This window comes from Harpia harpyja, chromosome 11 (genome assembly GCF_026419915.1).
Source record: "Harpia harpyja isolate bHarHar1 chromosome 11, bHarHar1 primary haplotype, whole genome shotgun sequence".
Classification (NCBI taxonomy): domain Eukaryota; kingdom Metazoa; phylum Chordata; class Aves; order Accipitriformes; family Accipitridae; genus Harpia; species Harpia harpyja.
In genome coordinates this window covers 8407273-8427084 of record NC_068950.1, presented here as the reverse complement: position 1 = coordinate 8427084, position 19812 = coordinate 8407273, and the positions used below count along the sequence as shown (strand labels likewise).

Below are 19812 nucleotides of genomic sequence, written 5' to 3'. Positions count from 1 at the left end.
GTGCGAGCTCTGCTATGAGCGAGGAAGACAGAGGGAAAGATGCATCGTACCATCTCATCATATATAAAAGCACATACCTGTGGTATACAGTCTGTGTACGCAAACATTGATTTAAAGCGATCATCCATGCTTATGTGATACAGAATACACATTGCTACTTGTTTGTAGTTTTCATTTGCTAGAAGGAGAAAATAATCCATATTAATAGAAGCCTGGTATTTTAGGTGTTATAAACACTTAAAAGGGGAAAACAAAAAGCACAAAAATCCTAGCTAATAGAGGGAAAATTTAAATCAGAAATGCAACATCTTGTCTGCCCTATCCAAATGAACCACATATTTGTGCAAAGAGGGAACAAAGGCAATGCTAACTACTCCCCTCTCCCCAGCACCTCAAAACACTTCCTTAACCCCACTTTGCAAGGAATATATTTTGTGAAAGGAACACTTAATAATGACAGGCTATCCAGAGAAAGCCTTCATCAGTTTCCAGCTAGGAAATTAAATATCAAATGTAATGTTTCAACAGGAATATCCACAACTAAATCAGCAACAAGTTTGTCTCAAAGTGAAATGATAAAAAACGTACCAATGCCAGAGACAAAAATATGAACTACCACTAAAAATTGTTGTAGAAGGAATCCAGTGCCTTTCAAGTAAGTCACACACTGATTGTTTTATTATCCTAAATGATAATATTATCCTGTGGGTGCCTTTTGTGCTTCACACATTTCAAAGACGACATTAGTATATTTTGATGTTAATACTTACCAAAGAGAAAAAAAATTCTCAAGAAAAATTGGAGCAGTTAACGTGAGTACGCGGTGAAGTATTTAACTGAAAGGTTCTATAAAACCAACTTAGACAAACATACAAATGTTTAAGAACAACACAGACGAATTTGATCCTGACTCACTGCTGAAATCTGGACTGAGCATTCTCTTGAGCTCTCCTCTAGCCCTACATTAGCAGGGTGCTGGCTATATATGGGATAAAACATTCATCTGAACATTTATATTACTTAGACCAGGATGTAATAAGGTCACCAACTCAGAATTTATTCACAGTTCTTATACAACTGATCAGAAATATTCTACCTCCCACTTCTGTTTAAGCTAAGTTAGAACATATCTGTTTAACACTTTGGCAAAGCATCAAGACCTCAAACAGCAACCAACAGAAATTTTTCTTCTGCATACATTATTGGGAGATGGAATTTCCTTTAAGCAGCAAGGATATGATGCCTTTATCCTGAGAATGCACATTCGTGCCTTTTTTCAAAATTGAATTACCAAAAAGACCCATGAAACCCTTCTGGCAGTTGCCATATAACAGTGAAATATTCATTCCAATGCCAAGCCTAAAAACATAGCTGACCTTTCAGATCCTTCTGGATTCTTACCTGTGTGAAAAAACGTAACTTGTACCACAACCTTCCATGCACTTAACAGCTGGAGAAAGGATAATGCCCACATCTGAAAGCTACTCTGGCTATTATTAAAATAAAAGCACAGACAGTACTATAGTTGCTAAAGCATACACACTCTGTTTTAAGCAAACAAAATGAAGTGTTTATTATCTTTTCTGCTTCTCTTGTGACTGGTCATCTTACCTACCTATTCACTTGTAGTGACATTGTAAATCCAACAATTACATGAAAAAAACTTCCCATACATACAACACTAAAGGCTTCTCCTAAGCAAATATAAAAATTTAAAGAGTAAATTATGCCTTCAAATTTCATGGGGCTAGGAAAAAAAGAGCTGTTTACACTCCTCTTAACACTTCTTTTCATGCCTCTAAGACTCAAACATCAAGACTCAAATTTAAGACTCAAGTTACAATTACACTTTGCTGGATAATGCAGGAAACCCTATGTGAAGTAAAAGGTAAGCCAGTATAAAAGGGAGGAAAGTTGGCTCCCCAGAACAGCAACAGGAAAAACAAACTGGAGTGCAGTTGGACCAGACCTTCAGCAGGTATGAACTGGCAGGCAGTCAACAAGAATGATACTTCTTTATATCTTTTTAACCTCTGTCCTTCATGGGGCTTTTTTCCTCCTTATTTTGCAAGCTTCATTTGTGCTAAGACAAAGCATCAGCTAAGATACAGTCTTACATTTGGTAGCAATAGCAGCTTCCTGGTATTTGGCAATACTGGTAGCTTATTTTCAAATAAAATAGCCTACTGTAGCAGCAAAGGCCTTCTGGTTTTTTGAGAATAAACTCTTTGCATAATTGTCTCTCCCCTTTTGTCAAAGGTCCAGCCTGTCACAATAACCTTTCTGATGCCTGAACAACACCTTGGGTATCAGTGTTGAATGACAGCACTGCCGCGGTTTTTAAACTACCAAAAATAAGCAAAAAGACCTAGATACTAAACCTAAAGTGTGAAGAATATCTAGAATTCAAATCAATTTATTTTATCTGAACAAACTCTTAAAGAGTTGGTTTTTAATGACTAGCACTTAAATCATTCTCCCAGAGTGTGTTCCATAAAGCAGATTTCACGACACACAAAAGGCAAAGACACCTATAGTTTCAAAAAGAAGAGTAGAATTTAAATTCCTTCTTGCTGTGCAGTTAAATGACCCATTTTCCCTGAATTCCCCTGTCCTACTGTCAACACAGGGAACAGAGAAGGGTTTAGAGCATTTAAGTTACAGGGACTTATTGCACAGGCTCAGCAAGGAAATATTTTTCAATTGCGAGTAAATAGAAAAAAACCCTGAATTCTACTAACTTGAAGATGAAAATAAACTACAGAACTAAAGCTAAAATATAACAGTGTGCAACTAAACCAGCTTTTAAGTATTTAATGGTGTATGCATTTTAAGTTTACTTCATTTTAATTTCCCAGAAAGGAACAATTTTCAGGCTGATGTTTGGAAGTTTCACTGTCCCATTCTCCCTATGGAAGCACTTCAGTGGAGAAAAAGCAGAACCTCCTGACTTTTTTCAGTTCTCATGCAAAACAGTGGCAACTCATGATCCAAAGAATCAAACGCTTCAGGAAAATCAAGAGGTGGTGGTTGTTTCTGAGGACAGCCAGCATGATTTAATGCAATTGTTAATCTTGTGCTCAATTAGGAAGCATACAGCCTATTGGAAAGTTGACTGGAAACTGCGTAATTAGTTTGTTGAAGATTAGGAGAACAGATTCAACGTCTACAGCATTTTAAACATTAAGCATCATCTTGCAGGCTGAAGATTGTAAAAAAGGGTAAGAAGTGACAGACTGTTTGAAAAATCCAGCAAGCCAACTGCCATGCTTTTACATAGGGACTTCACTCCCAAAAACATAACTGGGCAACTATTGACTATTACTTGAATATGCCAGTACCAAGCTTTTTTTTTTTAATTACTTTATACTCATCTGAATGCTAATGAATAAAGCCCTAAGTCAGTCATTGTTTAGAGACTTGGCTGTAAAAATTTCAAACCCTGCCCAGTATCTGGCTGGAGGACAGCTTTCCAAAGCATGAAAGTGATACCTTTTCTGCTATTTTTGACTAATACTGAAGGCCACACATGAAAAAGCAGACACTGCAAGGAAGACTTCCTTATGACTTGGTACAGTAGGCATCAATTATTCCCCTAACTAGAAAAAGCAAGAGAAAGAAAAGAAAAAACAGATCTCTGCCAAACGTGTTCATAAAAATCACCAAAGTTTTGGTGGGGTGCCAGAAAATTGTGGCCTACAAATGCTGGTAGTTTTGAGCATCAAGCTTTTTATGACTGAAGGTGGAATAGCCAAATGGCCTAAAGCAGTAAGGGCAGCCCTGGAAAATAATGGCCTAGTCATTATGGATTCTTCTGGTATTTATGGCAATAAAACATGAATCATAATGAACTCATTGGATATTAAATGTGGGGGTCACGAATACTTTGATAGGATTTCCACAAGAATTTACCATTAATTAACCAAATAATTATTTGAAAGTGTTACTGAATTATCCTTAGTTCTTATACAGCCATTCCAGAGAAATTGGTCATTCCCAGCTGAGGGCAGTTAATGCCTTAACAAACCGGTCATTAACTGCAGTTACTGATTTTGTGGGAATTATTGTGTTATAAAATACACTCAACAGTTTATAGAAACAATACTTAGATTTTTTTTTTTTTTTTTTTTTGCAGCTGTAGTTCAGCTGGAGCAGCTGGGATGGAAAAATATCAGGTCCCTCGGGCTGTTTTCACAACTAGTTTTCTGCAAATTAGAGAGGGAAATAAATACATGATGGGTTCTGAGTTCAAAATGGCTTCAGATTTTTAGCCTTTGAACATTAATAAGAAGCCATGTGCCAGTTCTGTGGACCAAGGCCTGAATTCCATGTCTAGTTCTTACTAAGGTTAAAGATCTAAATGGTACTAGTAGCAGAAGCTAAAGAAAAAAAATACGATTTCTTGATCACAAGATCAGGTCCTGTATTTTGGTTGAGTTTGTGAGCTTAAAATGAAAAAATCCTCCATTAGCTCCACAATAACAAAAGAGAAATCCTAAAGCTGTAAAACCGAAATGTCAATCTGAGTTGCAGCAGCAGCATTCAGCTTTCAAATGCTAAAGTAAAAATGAAAATATGAATTATGGACTAAATTATTCAAATGTAACACTATCAGTAATTCAAGTAGCCATCATTTCAAATGGAATCATCAATGTCTCCACATTAGATATGAAATATACCCTATCCAACTCATGTGCAAAACTTTAACTACACTAAATCAAAACAAGAACACAAATGAAGGTAAATACCTATTAAAACGGCAGAGTGAATCTTCGTTTCAGTTTCAAACTCTGATAGTCTCAAGTCAAATCTGCTGCAGAATTAGGCAAATAATAAATCTAGATGGATAAGAATGTCACAAACTGAGTATCAGGTCTATACGCTGTCTCACACTGCTGTCAGAAAACACTGAAATCAAGAGTTTATTCACTTATCATAATTAGCAGTGATCTTAGGAAAAAAGTGATAGAAAGGTATCTCTGTGTACCTCTACCCCATATCCTTTCAACCAGCTCTGAAACAGTTGGACTAAGTTACTCCATGTGTGGTTTAGACACATATTGGTTTGATTTACATATGTAAATATAAATCGTATTGGATATATCAGTTTATTTTATCAAGAGAACCTGGAAGAATTTTCAAATCTGCTTGTACTCAAGGAGACTAGGCATTGTAAATAATACATTATGATATTAATTACATACTAATAACCCCTCTTGTGCCACCTTTATGTTATTTGAAACTGGCTTCATACCATAAGCCTAACTTAAAACCCTAATTTTGCTGTGGTTGGGGTTTTTCGGGGGGGGGGGGGTGGGGGTGGGGGTGTTGTTTTTTTTTCTTCCTCCAAAGAACTAAGTACATGCCACATCTGAAACATGGATACAATTTTTTTTCTAGGAAACGAAGAATGAATTATAACGATGAATCCTAAGCCAAAGGATTGGGGTTGACTAATTTAGGTTGAGTTATTTAATGTTACAGGTATAGACAGAAATGGAGCTGCACATCTGGAGCCCCAGGCTCAACTTCTTTGCATGGAACTCTATGCAAGACAGACTGAAAAAATATACAGTAAACACCTCACTGCAGTATTGCTACTCATAAAAGACAACAAAGCACAGCCACTGGGTAGACAACAAACTAGTAAATTTAGATATGTCCTTTTCTGAGGCTTGATCTTCCTATAGAAAAAAAAAACCACATTTTTGTTATTTAGGATGTCTTACAACCATACTTGAACTCATGTGAATTCACACAGAAATTGGAAGCTGATTGGTTGTAATATCCCATATACTGCACAAACCAGAGATAAATCAATTATAAGTTTAGATTAGAGAGAAAGCAGGAGGCAATAAGATTAGCCCTGAAGGAAGAAGATAAAGCTACTTCTCTTTCCTCCACAAAAATAAAATACATTTTGGGTCAGGCTATGACCAAGGAAGAAAGCAAGAGATAGAAAAATAATTAACTACTGTTATTACAAGAAACTGGAAAGTAGGGGAGGTGGTTCTTAGTTTGAATCAAACTAAGAAAACACCCACTTCCAAAGTAGGTAGAAAAAATTCCACACAAAGCTGTTCCTTTAGATGTCTTCACCAAGCTACACACATTAAGTGCCATACAATTACATGGAAATTTATAGGACACGCATAATTTTTGCCATATCTGCACTATATCTCATTAAACTACATCAGCTGCTCTAATTACAATTACTAGAAAATATTCAGACTTCTCTGCCCTAAAAACACCCTTCCAATCTTCTTGTTTGGAATTCAGTGGGAATGGAAATAGGTGTAGGTTTTCCATGCTCGTGGCTCTGCAGGTGCACAGCTCCACATTTCTGAATGAATGGTGAGGCTATATTTCAAAATGCTCCCTCTCAAAGGAGGGAAAGAACCAATGCAGGATGCTACCTTTCACTTTAAGAAAGGGATGATTCACCACATTGAAATGGAAACTGGTTTTACCCATGTTTCGAAGTCGCTGAAGTACAAAGCTGAGGTTCAAATCTACTAAGCCCAAAAAGTGGAGTTAAATATTGGTTGAGCTTTTGAGTCTTCCAGATAACAAAAATTAAGCTCCGTATTATTTAAGAGATACTGTTCGTGTGCAAGCACGAGCATATCCTTACTGGCAAAGTTTTGGAAGAAAGGTAAACAGTTCAATTGTATTTTTCTTATTGTGAAAACATTACAGTTGATATTTAAAAGGTCATTCACTGACGATCTACAAGTTTCTCACAGATTTGATAGCTTTTCCAAAAAGAATAAAAAGACATCTGAGGGCCCAGCCTCCCAAAGAAAGTTTTGCTTTACGCAATGAAACTACTTGAATATGTAAAATTATAACCCATCCTGCAAAGCATCTGTTATATCAGAGGCCAAAAGAACAGAAATTGATTCTATAGAGATATACCAGCACTATACTCACTATAGTGCAATAAATTTTTCATGTTAGCATATCTCTTCCCCCTTCAGCTCAGAGTCTGAAGACAATACTGTCAACTGACAAAGGACTTCTCACCTTAACAACTGCAGACATGGGGAATCTGCAGTTGGTCTCCTGCACTGGAGATGATAATCTGAGAAACTCTTAGATAAACAGCAGAAACTTGTGAGTTAAGATGTTTCCACATTTCCAAAAGGGAAAGCAGACTGTAACCTTCCCCCTTAGGTCTGAACTTGTATAATCCTCGGGATCTACGGGACTACTACATCTGCAACATTGTTCCACATGATCCTTTGAGACCAAACCTCTGCCTGCAGGCTTCACAAGGGCTCTGGAAAAGGTACTCCTCTCTTTTCTACCTTGGCCTTCATACAGGCTTTAGGAAGTTTTTACCACATATTAGGAAGACTAGCAGAAGCGCCCCATCTCTTCTTTACAGTGATTTTCCAAGAAACTAGACCTGGTTGTTTGTGTTCTGTCATGCTTTAGGCATCCAAGTTATGCCCTGTAAAGCTTTCAGATGTCAACAGTTCACGTCAAAGACTAGATTTACTTTTTACTGTTAATTTGCTCTTGCAACATGCAAAGAAACAATTAAAGTATTCAATGAATTACACAGTCATGTTATAAGCTCCACAGTAGAAATACTGGCTCAGGGGATCCTTCCCATTTATCCGTTTAGTGAATTTCCAACAACTCAGCTCCCTCATCTTTAGATTGCTGCCATCTCTCCATTCCTGTCCTTGCTACTGCCACAAGCATTTCTGTTTTCAGTCAACACTCATGAGGTTAGTTGCTTGTGTTACACCAAAGTTATCCTCTTCATTAAAAAAAGCTAATAACACAGCTAAATACACATGTGCAATTGTGAGCAGCACACCACAGCAATGAGCTTTCACTCACCTGAACAGCCAAAGGCTGAGTGTTCAGACTAGCAAGGATCCACCTGGAATAGCTACAAAATAGAAAAACACTGTTTCCAACTCTGGACAGTGTTAAAGGAGTCAGAAAAATCTTAGATAATAGACTTCAAAAACTTGTAGCTTATATAAAAATATGATGTTATGAATTTCAGCTATTCTTTCCCAATAATTCACTACAATTTACCAGTAGCATGAAGCAGGGATATGCTGAAGGCTTTTACCTTAAAGTTAGTTGGGATTCTATTTCTGCTTCAGACACAGTATTAGCGATACTGATGTCTCTCTACTTTGAGTTCCATATTTCTCAACATCAGAAGTCAATTTTTCTTTAGTAACACTAAAGTTTGCTGTCTAATCCATAGTTAAGGTATCTAAATAAGTGCTGGGTTCTAAGACACACTGTGTACCCAACACATGTCAGTTAGACATGCTAGGTTTATTTGTACTTCTAACAAGGATTTAGAAGTTGAATGTTAAGAGATGTTTATGTTTTGGTTTATGTTTCTTTTTGTGGGTTTTTTTTGTTGTTTGTTTGTTGTTTTGGGTTGGGTTTTTTCAAGCCTTGGCCATACTCATGACAAATGATAAAAAAAACTACCATTAAAATAAATCCCTTAATAATTACTGCTTTCCAACAGACTGGTCCCTGTAGTTCAACTGTTACTTAATGTGCTTCAGCCAGCCTCTACTAAAAAGGAATGGAGACACCCCAGGCAATATTCACACAACAAGTATTGGAACCAGCTGCTGCAGAGCCACCTTAGGAAAAAAAAGGTTTCTCAATTTAATTGGGAAAACAGGAGGAAGCATAAATTTTACTGCCATTAATAACTTCAAGCAATCCCGATATGACTTTACCTCACCCTGATGGCTGGACATGTGCTTTTTGTTAGGGTCTTTGCCACATCTGACCCCTATTGTTTGCTCACTTGATCAGGTAAGAAAATGTATGTTTCTTTATAGGATAAACGAGGCCTATTAAAGTCAGAAAAAACACTGCAGTAGCCTATAAGAAGCTCCATTTTTCAACAGATGTGTGAAGCTCCATAATAAGTTCATTACAAAAAGGCCAAGTGAACTCATAAAGAGAACACATCTACTTTAAGCCTTCTTAAAAGAAACTTTCATAAAAGGAATAGAACATTAAAAACCCACAGCACTCCGTTAATTAGAGAGCAAAGTACTTCTTGGGTTTTTAAACAGCAGTCAACATATAATCCAGCTTGGCTGCATACCATATCAAGACTTGATTGTTAAGAAACCCAACATACAACTGTTTGGCAATTCTTTGATTGCTCATTAAACCTAACTTATAAGAAATGGAAAAATATCAGGGGAATTTCAGCAGTTTCCAGAAAAGATTTTAGAATTTTTTAGAATTTTATTATCTATCAATGAACCTAGTGAAGACAGACTCTTCAGTGAGGACTAAATCAGACTTGTCAAAGTTACTTTCTGGTCTGGCTATCTCCAGCTTAAATAAAGAACTCATAATAGAAAAGTTTGACCTACTCTGGAGTTTGCAAACTATTGCACAGCCGCTAGACTTCTATGTAAGATCAGGTGGCTACTACTTCTCAGTGTACTGATACTAAGTCTTGGAACACTAAGAAATTAAGAACATCAGGCCATGATGCTCACATTAATAAGGCAAATAGGCTTGATACATACTGCAACTGGCAGAACTCTACTATTGCTACTTGGTACTGATCACACTGTGTTTCAGAGCGTTGTATAACAAATGCTCATCTACTTGGCTGAACACAAATCCACAAAGCCAGTTTTCTTTCAGTCACTGTAATCTGTAGTGGAAAACATAACCCAAGATGTTCATCACCACCTAAAATCTTTTTGAGATTGAACACCTTGGCACTGTGTAACACTCACAGCCATATGCACAAACCCTTCTGCACTGCATGTCCCATTTGGGTCCGATTTGCAACTGGTACTGTTTTGTGACCCACCCACCTGTGTTCAATCAGCCCTTGATTTTTAAAAGCAGCTAGTAATTTCAAGCAACCAAGAGGAGGCACTTTAGTCTGACTTCCAAGCATAATGGGTTTTCATTCTTTAAGCGTGGCTTGCACTGGCAAGTGAATGAAAGAAAATGGCATTTCAAGACAATATGCATTCAGTACACCTAAGAACTGTTCAGCAGCTCAAAGGGATGAATGCACACATCATACAAAAAAAAAAAAAAATGTTTGTTCCCTGTATGCAGCCAGACCTACTCCTTTTACCCTTTGAGCAGCAGCACAGTTCCCACTGTAACAGCTTTTGCACCATTCCCTATCATTTATATCCTTTTGAGAGGAGTAACTAACTCATGTGTGGACACAGACACCCCCAGTACTGCCTGCCACACCCACAGACTGCCAGGAGCTCCTTCTGAACAGGGGTCCACCAAGAAGAGTTTGCAGCCTGCCATAATACACAGCAGCACTCAGCTGGTTCTGCTATACAAACTGCCTGCTGTTCTCATGGAGAATGGAGAACTATTTGTCTCCCTTCACAAAGGCTAAAAAACCACTCAGACGCAGCACAAAATAGCAGCCTTATTAGAAGAATGTGAATCACAAGCTGTGCGTATATTTAAGAGAGCTGTACCAAAATTTTGTATTTGGTTTGGCCAGTTAACTGAAAAACAAAGTGGATTTGGTCCAAACTAGAAGTAAGGTTTTTTTATTCTTCCTTGTAGACAATGTTTTCTTCTGTTTGCTGCCAGGGCATTTACTTCAGAAACCAATCACACATCCAGGGGAAGAATTATGAAAAAGGGTAGCATTTCCCTTCTGTCCAACAGTGGAAGACCATTCCCAGGAATAAAGGAAGGATGTGAATCCGTTCTCTTAAAGTTCAGCTCTACATTTACCCCTTTCAGTGAAAATACTTTCCACAAGCGAACACGCTAACCACCAAACTCTACTGTATTTAGAGCAAGTCACTCCTCTATTCCACTTCACTTGAATTATGCCATGCAAAGCAAAATGAGAGCACTATAGGAGTGAAACAAACCTCCACAGAATAGTCTATAGCATGCTGCTTTGGTCTCTCCTTCCAAGATCATGATTAGAGGGCACTGAATCTGTGTTTTCCACATTTTGGGCACATGTCTAGTTTAAACCACTTGGTGAATTCACATGAATTCTCACCTTAATCCTCTGAAGCCATACTTCACATATACAGGCACATAAAGCATTCATGCAGAGAATGTATAAAAAAAGAAAGATCACTCTGTTAATATAATTTCTAAGTATTAAAGGAAAGCCACTAGTACAAAAAACATTCTCCACAAGGCCCTGGTGACTCAACAGTTATAAGGTTTTCTTAAAGAACTGAAGTCACACAAATCAGCAAAATACTTTTTCATACCTCTTCAAGCAGCTTGTGTAGGGACAAACCTAAATACAGCAGATTATATCTCACAGGCCTCCACAGCTCTGCTCCAGCTTCTCAAGTCTGAAGCCAAATTTCCCTCAATTGCACCCAGTTCTTTGAGATTCAGAGCATAACAAAGATCAGCTGTAGTTGATTAGCTTGGGTGTCTGGAGGGAGCAAGAGGAGTCTTGTCATATACAATACTTCAGACTTGTGAAGAGAAGCCACGAAAACTAGCAAGTGGTGTTGACTGGCAAAACTACATGGGGAAGCAAGCACTGGCACTATTAAAAAAGAAAAGGCTAATTAAAATGGAAATGAAGACTAAGCAGAATTTCTCATGTCCATGCTTTCAACAGCAGCCTCAACACTCTGGAGTGAGAGGAAAAGAAGATGGTCCTTCTCCAATATGTCCATTCCATACTTAGTCCATTCTTGATAGGTCAGCTGAAGCCAGTCCATCCCCTCCACTTCCAGCCTCCACCTACATTTAGAGCCTTCCTGCTCCCAAGCCACTAAGTGTCCCTTGGGAAAGCAGCACGTCTTCCAGAACCACAGACTGCAGCCACCTCAGTGATCAGCCCTAAAGTGCTACCTGACAAATCCTGTCCTTTAATTCTTTGCAATCTCAACTCTCCCCTTAAACACCTACTACAGTTAATTTATACTCATCTCAAACCGAGTGCTAAAGACTCAAAGGCACAGCATGCACAAATGGTAAGTTTCCGTAGGCTGAGTCAACAAACTTGACCTCTTGGCATTAGGAGCTGTATGGTAACTTGTCAACAGCTGTTGAGGTGTGTTAGCACTTTAAGGTGACCTGCAAATGCAAGCCGAAGGGTACTGACTTGAATAATGTGTGTTTAATACACAAAAGTAACCTGTATAAAAGGGGCATCTGGCACATGATTATTTTATTATTAAGGTTGCAGGCTTCCCTGAGACAGGATACACAAAGTGATGTATTTGAGAATTATTTGAATCACCATACCAAGAAGAATCTCACGAATCACAGAGCTGGCCTAAGAAACAAGTAATAGACAATATTTCTACCTACATTTTCTAACCAGCACACTACAAAATAAGTATCGAGCAGTTCCACAGGGAGGGCAAACAGGACATGCCTCTAAGAGGAAAAAAAAAAAAAAAAAAAAAAAGTCAAACACTTCCAAGTCAAGGAAAGAAGAATCACCTGTGGAGCCAAACAGACAGTGAAGCTTCTGAAAGTACTAGAATAATTTACTGTAGATTACCCTAACAGCCACTTCAGGAACAGACTGCAATTTTAGCAGCCAGTTCTTCTGAGAAGGCTAAACAGCCTTCTGCACAGGTCTACTTACAAGTCCAAGAGAATGGCATTTGAAAATAAATTCTCCTCTCCACATTAGAATCAGACACTAGAAAGCAGATATTTAACCGATGAGTTTAGTCTGACTAATATTAAATGGGGAATTTCTGGGAGCAGGGACTTCTCAGATTCGTGTCATGCCATTGCTTGGGGTAACAAGCACCAAGAAGCAGAAGCCTTAGACCACAGCACTAGCTGCTGTACACATAAAATAAAAAGACAAGTTCCTGCTCCAAAAAGCTTACAATCCAAGCTGAACCAGACTACCTAGCCAGATCCTCTCTCAAACGAGAGAAAATATATTTCCTGACCAGCTTCCACTTCTCAGTTTACTGCCAAATAACATTGTCTTGAGGACAAAAAAAAAGTATAAAGAAGAGGGATTCCAAATGCCATTTTTCTTCTTCCTCCTAGCTCAGCCCAGAGGAGGATATCAAGTGCAAACATGGTTGTAGGGCAGAGAGCATAAAAAGATCTGAGGCATTTCAGGATATATCAGGTAGCTGTTATATTAATCACCGACAGAATTAAGGCTTCCAAAGCCGTGTAAGTTTTCATGGTATTAACTTGGATACTAAACATCAATATGGCCATGTTGAGTTTGAATCTAAAACTGAGAAGGCAAATAATCCTAAGAGACTATACAAAGCTAGGAGAGAAAGCTCATAGATTCACAGTTGCATTCCACTTGTTCCAACCACATCTGGATACACCGGCTGCACTGGATTTAGTACATCCCAAACTGAACATATCTCAAAACTTTAACAATGTCTTGCATCAGTGTTTCACACATTTAGGGCTCCACAGTATAAGATCCTCAACTCTCACTTAAAAATGAGCACTCAGCAAGTACTATGGCCAAATCCTGCTAAACATTTAGTATATCTACCAGAGCGGCGTCTAGATAATCAGCCAAAGAACATACAAGGAGCAATAAAAACTCCCTCCTGAGAGCTCCAGGGCACAACAATGATCATATCAGACAATCCTGTTTTTTCCCCAACTCCTCATTGTCTCCACGGCTTTCCCCTATGGACAAGAAAAAGTTTCACTTGTATCTGAAGTACTCAAAAGTTACAGACTGTCAAACTGAAAGTCTAAAAATCAGTACTGCCTAGAGTTGAAGTTGACAAAGCTGGGAAATTTCTGATCTCTCTAACTGGACCATTAAGAGGTAGCAGGTATATCAAGCTTCATTTAAAAAAAAAAAAAAAAAAAAGTAGTTGGTATCTCCATCAGCTAAGCTCCATGAAGTTGATGGCTATTTTTCCTAGGTGCTCCCCCAAAATTACAAGCATCACCCATGTGTCAGGTCACACGGTTTTCAGGTAGCTATCAAAGTTAATTTTTAAAGACCAGAAGACTCATTCAACAGTTTAAGATAACCTAAGAATAAATCTACCGGGAACCACATTATTTTAAACTTCCATTTAAACCTGCATCTGAAAAGATTACTTGAATGATAAAAAGTTGGGAGTAGTCAGGAAGTTCTTTGGCAAAGAGAAAAGTGACATAGCAACTTTTAGGCACACTATATCATGATGCAAACAGCTGCACTGTCCCTGCTGAAAAGAACAAAAAAACTCCATACCTAGAAGTGCAGTGAGTTTGGGAAGCAGACCAACTTGTACCATTTTATTTCTCAGGCCTGTGTCAAAGGAGAGATTTAGTAAGAGTCGAAGAGTGATGTTCAGCAGGTCTTCATGTTCACAGGGTACCATTTTCACAAGTTTTTCAACAATATCCATTTCAACCTGTAGATCAAGAAAAAGAAAAATCCATAACCACCCAAACTTAGCTTTGTCTTCAATTTAAAAGCCCTTTCAGTGTGTTATGTATTACACATACACATATGCAAATACATATTCAACTTGTACCCATAATAGTGACTATCAGTGCGTTTTCATCTGAAGCAGCTTTGCTTATGTCTTTGTGGTTGAAGTCTTCTAGATTGGGTTACTGGGTAATGTTGATGAAAAAAGTTTTTGAACCTAACAGTTCAGATGTCTTGGAAATATTCCTCACAGTTGGAAAACTGCAAGAATGTGGTCAAGACATCACTTGCAAGACTAGTTGGGGAGGGGGAACTCGTTTAAACTTAAACACAAGCAACTCTGGAGCAACTGACATTAGAGTCAAAGAGATACCCAACCAAGACAGACAGAAAATTGGCATCCAAAAAGAATTTGAGACCCTTCATTATGAATTTCAAATGAATCCCTAGACAGAACTTTGCATGTGCTCTCAGAAGAGGCATGCTGTCCTGTACATTAATTTAGTAAAAGCATGAAAGTCATCTTGAAACATGTATCACTTTCAAATTAAAAAGTGGAATCCAGGAACTGAGAAGTGGTATCAGTTCCTGAGATCATGTTCACTTTACCAGCCAGAAAAGACATCTGAGCATTTACTGGCAAGACTTCAGAAAGTTTTTATCCTCTTTTAAGCAAGATTTCTCTGCTTTTATTTGACACAATCTTTTAAATGCATTCATTTTTTTGTTTCCCAGAACCTTCTTTGACCAGGAGGCGGCACATGAAATTACTTTGCATTCTTCAAACTTTTGCATGTATGTAACTAGCCTTCCAGTTATAAATACACACAGAATGAATACTAAGAAAAGAAACTACAGCTCTCCCCACACGGCATAGTGCAATAATCAAACAACTGACTGGATACCTTTGATGAAAACCAATCAGATAGCAAGAACTCCTACTTCACTGCTTTGAATTTAATACAGCACTTGAATACCAAAGGAAAGAATGTGCTATAAATATACGTGGATTATTCAGTTTTACTTAGAATCAGGCATTGAACAACTAATCTTGGTTCATTTTGCCTTTGACATTTTTGTGTTATTGCCTGATGTAAATATTAGAACACCTTCTCCTTCATTGGTAGCTTTCCTTAATAATACTGTGGAGAAAAAAGTATCATCAGTAAGAAATGCTCAAACAGACAGCCGACTTGAAGCATACAAACCTTTTCAAAAGTCTTTTCAAAACTGTTAAAACACTCTGCAATAAAATAAATTCAACAATTTTGTTTCATTTGTCTTTCCACTAAATCAAATGGAATGCGGAAAGTGTGCCAGCAAATCAGTGGGCTGGAGAGCTAATCCTTATTTTCCTAATAAAGTCCTTCAGGGCACTACACAAGTATAAACTAAATCAATGACCAATCACCTAATAAACAGTCTACATTCCCCCAAAAACGCATGCTTGGTGTCTGACTTTTGTTAAGAAATAGGATACCCATATATAAATAAGGGAGATACCTCATCTGCAGTGTTCAGTGCATATGCATGCAAATGACAGTTCCAGTAACAAAGATGCAATTAATTTTCTATTGCATTTAGACAGATCTTTTAATCTCACAATCTAAGTGTAACATCAATCTTGGATTACCTCTTGGATAAGGAAAATTTATCATTTTCATTTAACAAACTGGCATAAGGCACAGAAGTGAAGGCCTGTATCTACTAAAAGCCATTGGGAAATCAGTAAAAGAGATACTTGGCTAGAGACTTAAAGTCACGAAAAAAATATGCTACAATTTCAGAAGTTTGAGAATTCACCTAAAAAAAGCTTATGAAGAATAACACTGCCTCCAGTTCTTAGGAGCTACTGGCAGCACAAAGGAACAGTTTGTGAGGTACCTTTGAAGACCAAGCTGACCTAGGAAATAAGTAAACTAGCAAACTGCAAAAGGATAACTACCTCTCTTTCCAAGACAATATGCCGCAGAGTCAATAATATGTTGTCAAAAAGAGTCTAGTTTAGGGGCAGGGTCATGGCCATCTCCAGAAGTGGGGGTATGACAAGACTTTGGGATACTGACTCCAAAATTTTGAATTTCATGTATCGTGTTTTGAGGTAGCTTCACTGTTTGGGATGACAGTTCTTCAAAAATTTTTGCAATATGTTATGGCGGGATGTTGTACTTTTCTTGTACTCATTTTACTAGTAACAAATAGGATAATCAGTGCTATGGATATTTAGGGTGGGGATAGAGATGTCTCCCTCTTCCCTTCAACCACACAAAGTTTTCAGAGTCCATACCTTTCCAATATTGCAGTAGAATGCTATAAGCCTTACCATATCATTTTTGTTCTCCATAAAAATGCTGAGTTTCTTCAAGAAAGATACAACCAGGATAAGCAGCTCAAAATTATCACGGTCCAGCGCTTTCACTAACATATGGACAATGTTCTTGTTTCTCATCTTCAGCTCAGTGCGAGTATCTTCAGCAAGATTTAGGAGCAGGTAAAGTGCAACTAACAAAGGCCAATACAAATCATACCAACAGATCAAAGACAACCAAATTAAACAAGTCTCTATATACACATTACGTGCTTCAGACAAGACTTTCAGAAGCATTCCACTCCCTTCCCAAGGCATTTTGAAGGAAACTGACCATGAATGCTTTTTATTCCTGTTTAGAAAGCATTAAGAAGATTAATTCTAATAGTGGCTTTGAAAGAAAACCAAAAAAAAATTATGATCACTAGAAGATTTTTGTATTTTTTTTTCTTTCAGTTCCAATGGGAACTATTAAAAAGCCCTTCCCGGGAAAGCTTTGCCACTCAGAACATTTCAATCTAACATTAAGTGTATTTTAGTACAAAGACTGAGATAGAGTGAAAGCTATTCAGCCTCAGTCAGATACAGGCTAAGTTAGACTAAGTTAAAAAAAAACAAACCAAATGTACAAAACCAAAATACCCAACTCCTCCCAAACCAACATCATGAGCAAAGAAAAGTTAAGTGGATCACTTTGCTATTTTTCCTCTAAGACTGACAGATGACTTTTAAAAGTGTTAGTATACTGTCAAACAATCTGATTAAGTACTCGTCTTCTCCCTGTTCTTTGGCAATGCTCTTCCATATTCATCCACACATTCGGTATGTTTAAGACATCCCAGTTATAACAAGCATCCAATATAACCCTCTACCTACGTTCACCAACAAGGAAATAATCTGATATTTGGATTTGGTACCTCTGAGTAGCTGTTCCTGCTTGACAACCAGCCCTTGATATTTCTTGTAAGTTTTCTCATAGTCCTTTTTCAGGGTTTGATTGTCAGGATCTTCATCAAGTAAATTGCCGAAGTTAAGGAATTCAGATAAAAGTTATACCGTCTAGATGACTATTGTCTTCAAAGGTGTTATTCGATCACTAGTAAAAAGCAAGAGATCTATGGAATAGCCAGTGTAAAGACACTTCCTCAGCAACAGCTTGCTACACCTGTAATCTACAGCATCATTTTTTTTCCTCCTCCTAGTCCTGGATGTATTACATCCTAATAGTCAGCAAAAATGTTCCTAAGACATACCGCTGATAGAATAAAACATTTTTTTTTTCTTGTATTGTTTTAGTAACTTCAGCTTAATCTCTTCAGCAGCCCAAACTTATCACTCTTGGTCTTCTTATCTGCAATTATATTTTGCACTTTCTAGTAAATTCTACTGCTTTCACAGAAGTTGCTGTGTGCTCATCTCGTATAACTCAGCAACAGCTATCAAGACAAGTCAGAAGCCATCAAGCTGTCCCAGCATATCAAAAGGATATCAGCTTTCTTCTTTTTAGCAAGTTCTTCCTGCCAAAGCTCATGTCTCTTCAGTTCATGGTCTATGATATTCATACACAGAGCTCCAATTTTGTAGTGTGTGATTATTCCATGAAATTGAGAAAAACTAGGTTGAAGAAAAAACACCTGTGAGGAAAAAAAATAAGTGCAAACCACCCCAAATCTGTTTTGACATCTAGGGTAGCAACGTCCCAACACTGCACCACATGAAGTATTAAAACCAGGTATTTGCTCTGTGCCCCATTATAACACTTCTCAATTGGAAAATTATTTCAAAACAAAAACAATTCCTGAAAACACAAATATTTTTTCCAAACTTGTAGAAGGACAAGCAACAATTTGTTGTTCCAAGTCAAAATAAAAACGCATTCGCATTTTCATGCGTAAAGGAAAACGTTTTCCAATCAGCCACACTTTTCATATTATAAGTGCTTCAGAGGACCTTCTACTCAGCAGAAATGAGAGAGGTCTAAAATCAAGTTGCAATGCAAATTCCATTTGAATTATTTCTAGGCAGGGTATGCTGAAACACTGGCATATCTAAATAAAAGCAAGCACTCACTTTGGTTTTGAATAACATTTCTTCCCTGTAGGAATGCTGAGGGAAATAAAAGGTGGCAGCTCAGCCCATAAGCTATGGGTCAGAATCCTTACTAGCTTCTTGCCAGCTCTACTACACACTGCCTCAGCATAAGGGTTCTTTTTGTGCCTCCATTTTGTTATTTATAACACGCATATTTCCGCCTCAGGAAATTTTTTTCCTGTTTCAGTGAGGTTTTGTAGTGCAGTGCAGAAAACAAATGAAAAGCCACTAAGCAGAGAGAAGTTCCTTATGTCCCTATACACAGGGACTCTGCACTCACCTTGAAAAGCAGAAGAAAATATAAATTATATTGGTAGCAAGTTCCACACTTTGTTTCCAGTCTTCCCTCAGCACTCTAGCCAATGCACCCAGGGCAGTTTCTGAAGTGAAACAAGATTTAGATGAGCATCACCATTCTACCTCCTTTTGTCTTGTGAGACTCAGAATTTGAATACAACTTATTCTATATCTATCCATTTTCTAATGGAAGATTTTCAGAGGTATCACACTTTAACATGTAACGCTGCTCACAAGTTCTGTTTGGAGATGGTACGAAAATAGAGAGTACCCTGGGTGGTCATCCAGTCACAAACCCTAAGAAGAGGCTACATGCAAGGAAACTGCAACCAAACACTAAGGTCATCTTAAAACTACCACTAACCCTAAGATCTTGTGGCCTCTGCCAGCTGTATGTTCCATACTACGCTGTGGCCCCTACATAAAACATCACCACTTTCACTTCCAAATCCACTTTAAATTCTACCTTGACAACTATCATTTTTCATCCCCTTCTTTACATTTATTTCCCCCTCCATAGCAACTTTGTATTATTTAATAACTTGGTTTATATTTCTTCTAGTCATATTTCAGCTTACTATTCCTCTCTGAATCACTTACCTTTTCCATTCACTTTCCCCTATCTAGTCCCTCTTATGTACACTATGTTGCATGATCAGAACAAGAAAAGCAGCAACTGGCAATTTCAAGCACGAGAATATTCGCAACAACTCATGGAGACAAACCATTATTTGATGGCTTA

At 37.8% G+C, this 19812-nt stretch overlaps 1 protein-coding gene across 4 annotated transcripts in view; it reads right to left on the bottom strand.

Annotated features, from left to right (window-relative positions):
• KIFAP3 (kinesin associated protein 3) overlaps positions 1 to 19812 on the bottom strand; it is a 75441-nt gene that overhangs the window by 46510 nt on the left and 9119 nt on the right. For all 4 annotated transcript variants that reach the window (XM_052801315.1, XM_052801316.1, XM_052801317.1 and 1 more), the window contains exons 6-11: positions 19054 to 19153; positions 18172 to 18296; positions 17600 to 17698; positions 16698 to 16876; positions 14192 to 14354; positions 78 to 178 (exon numbers count right to left, since the gene is read on the bottom strand). In XM_052801315.1, the coding sequence (XP_052657275.1) occupies positions 78 to 178; positions 14192 to 14354; positions 16698 to 16876; positions 17600 to 17698; positions 18172 to 18296; positions 19054 to 19153 (767 nt within the window). The remainder of the gene's footprint in view (positions 1 to 77; positions 179 to 14191; positions 14355 to 16697; positions 16877 to 17599; positions 17699 to 18171; positions 18297 to 19053; positions 19154 to 19812) is intronic.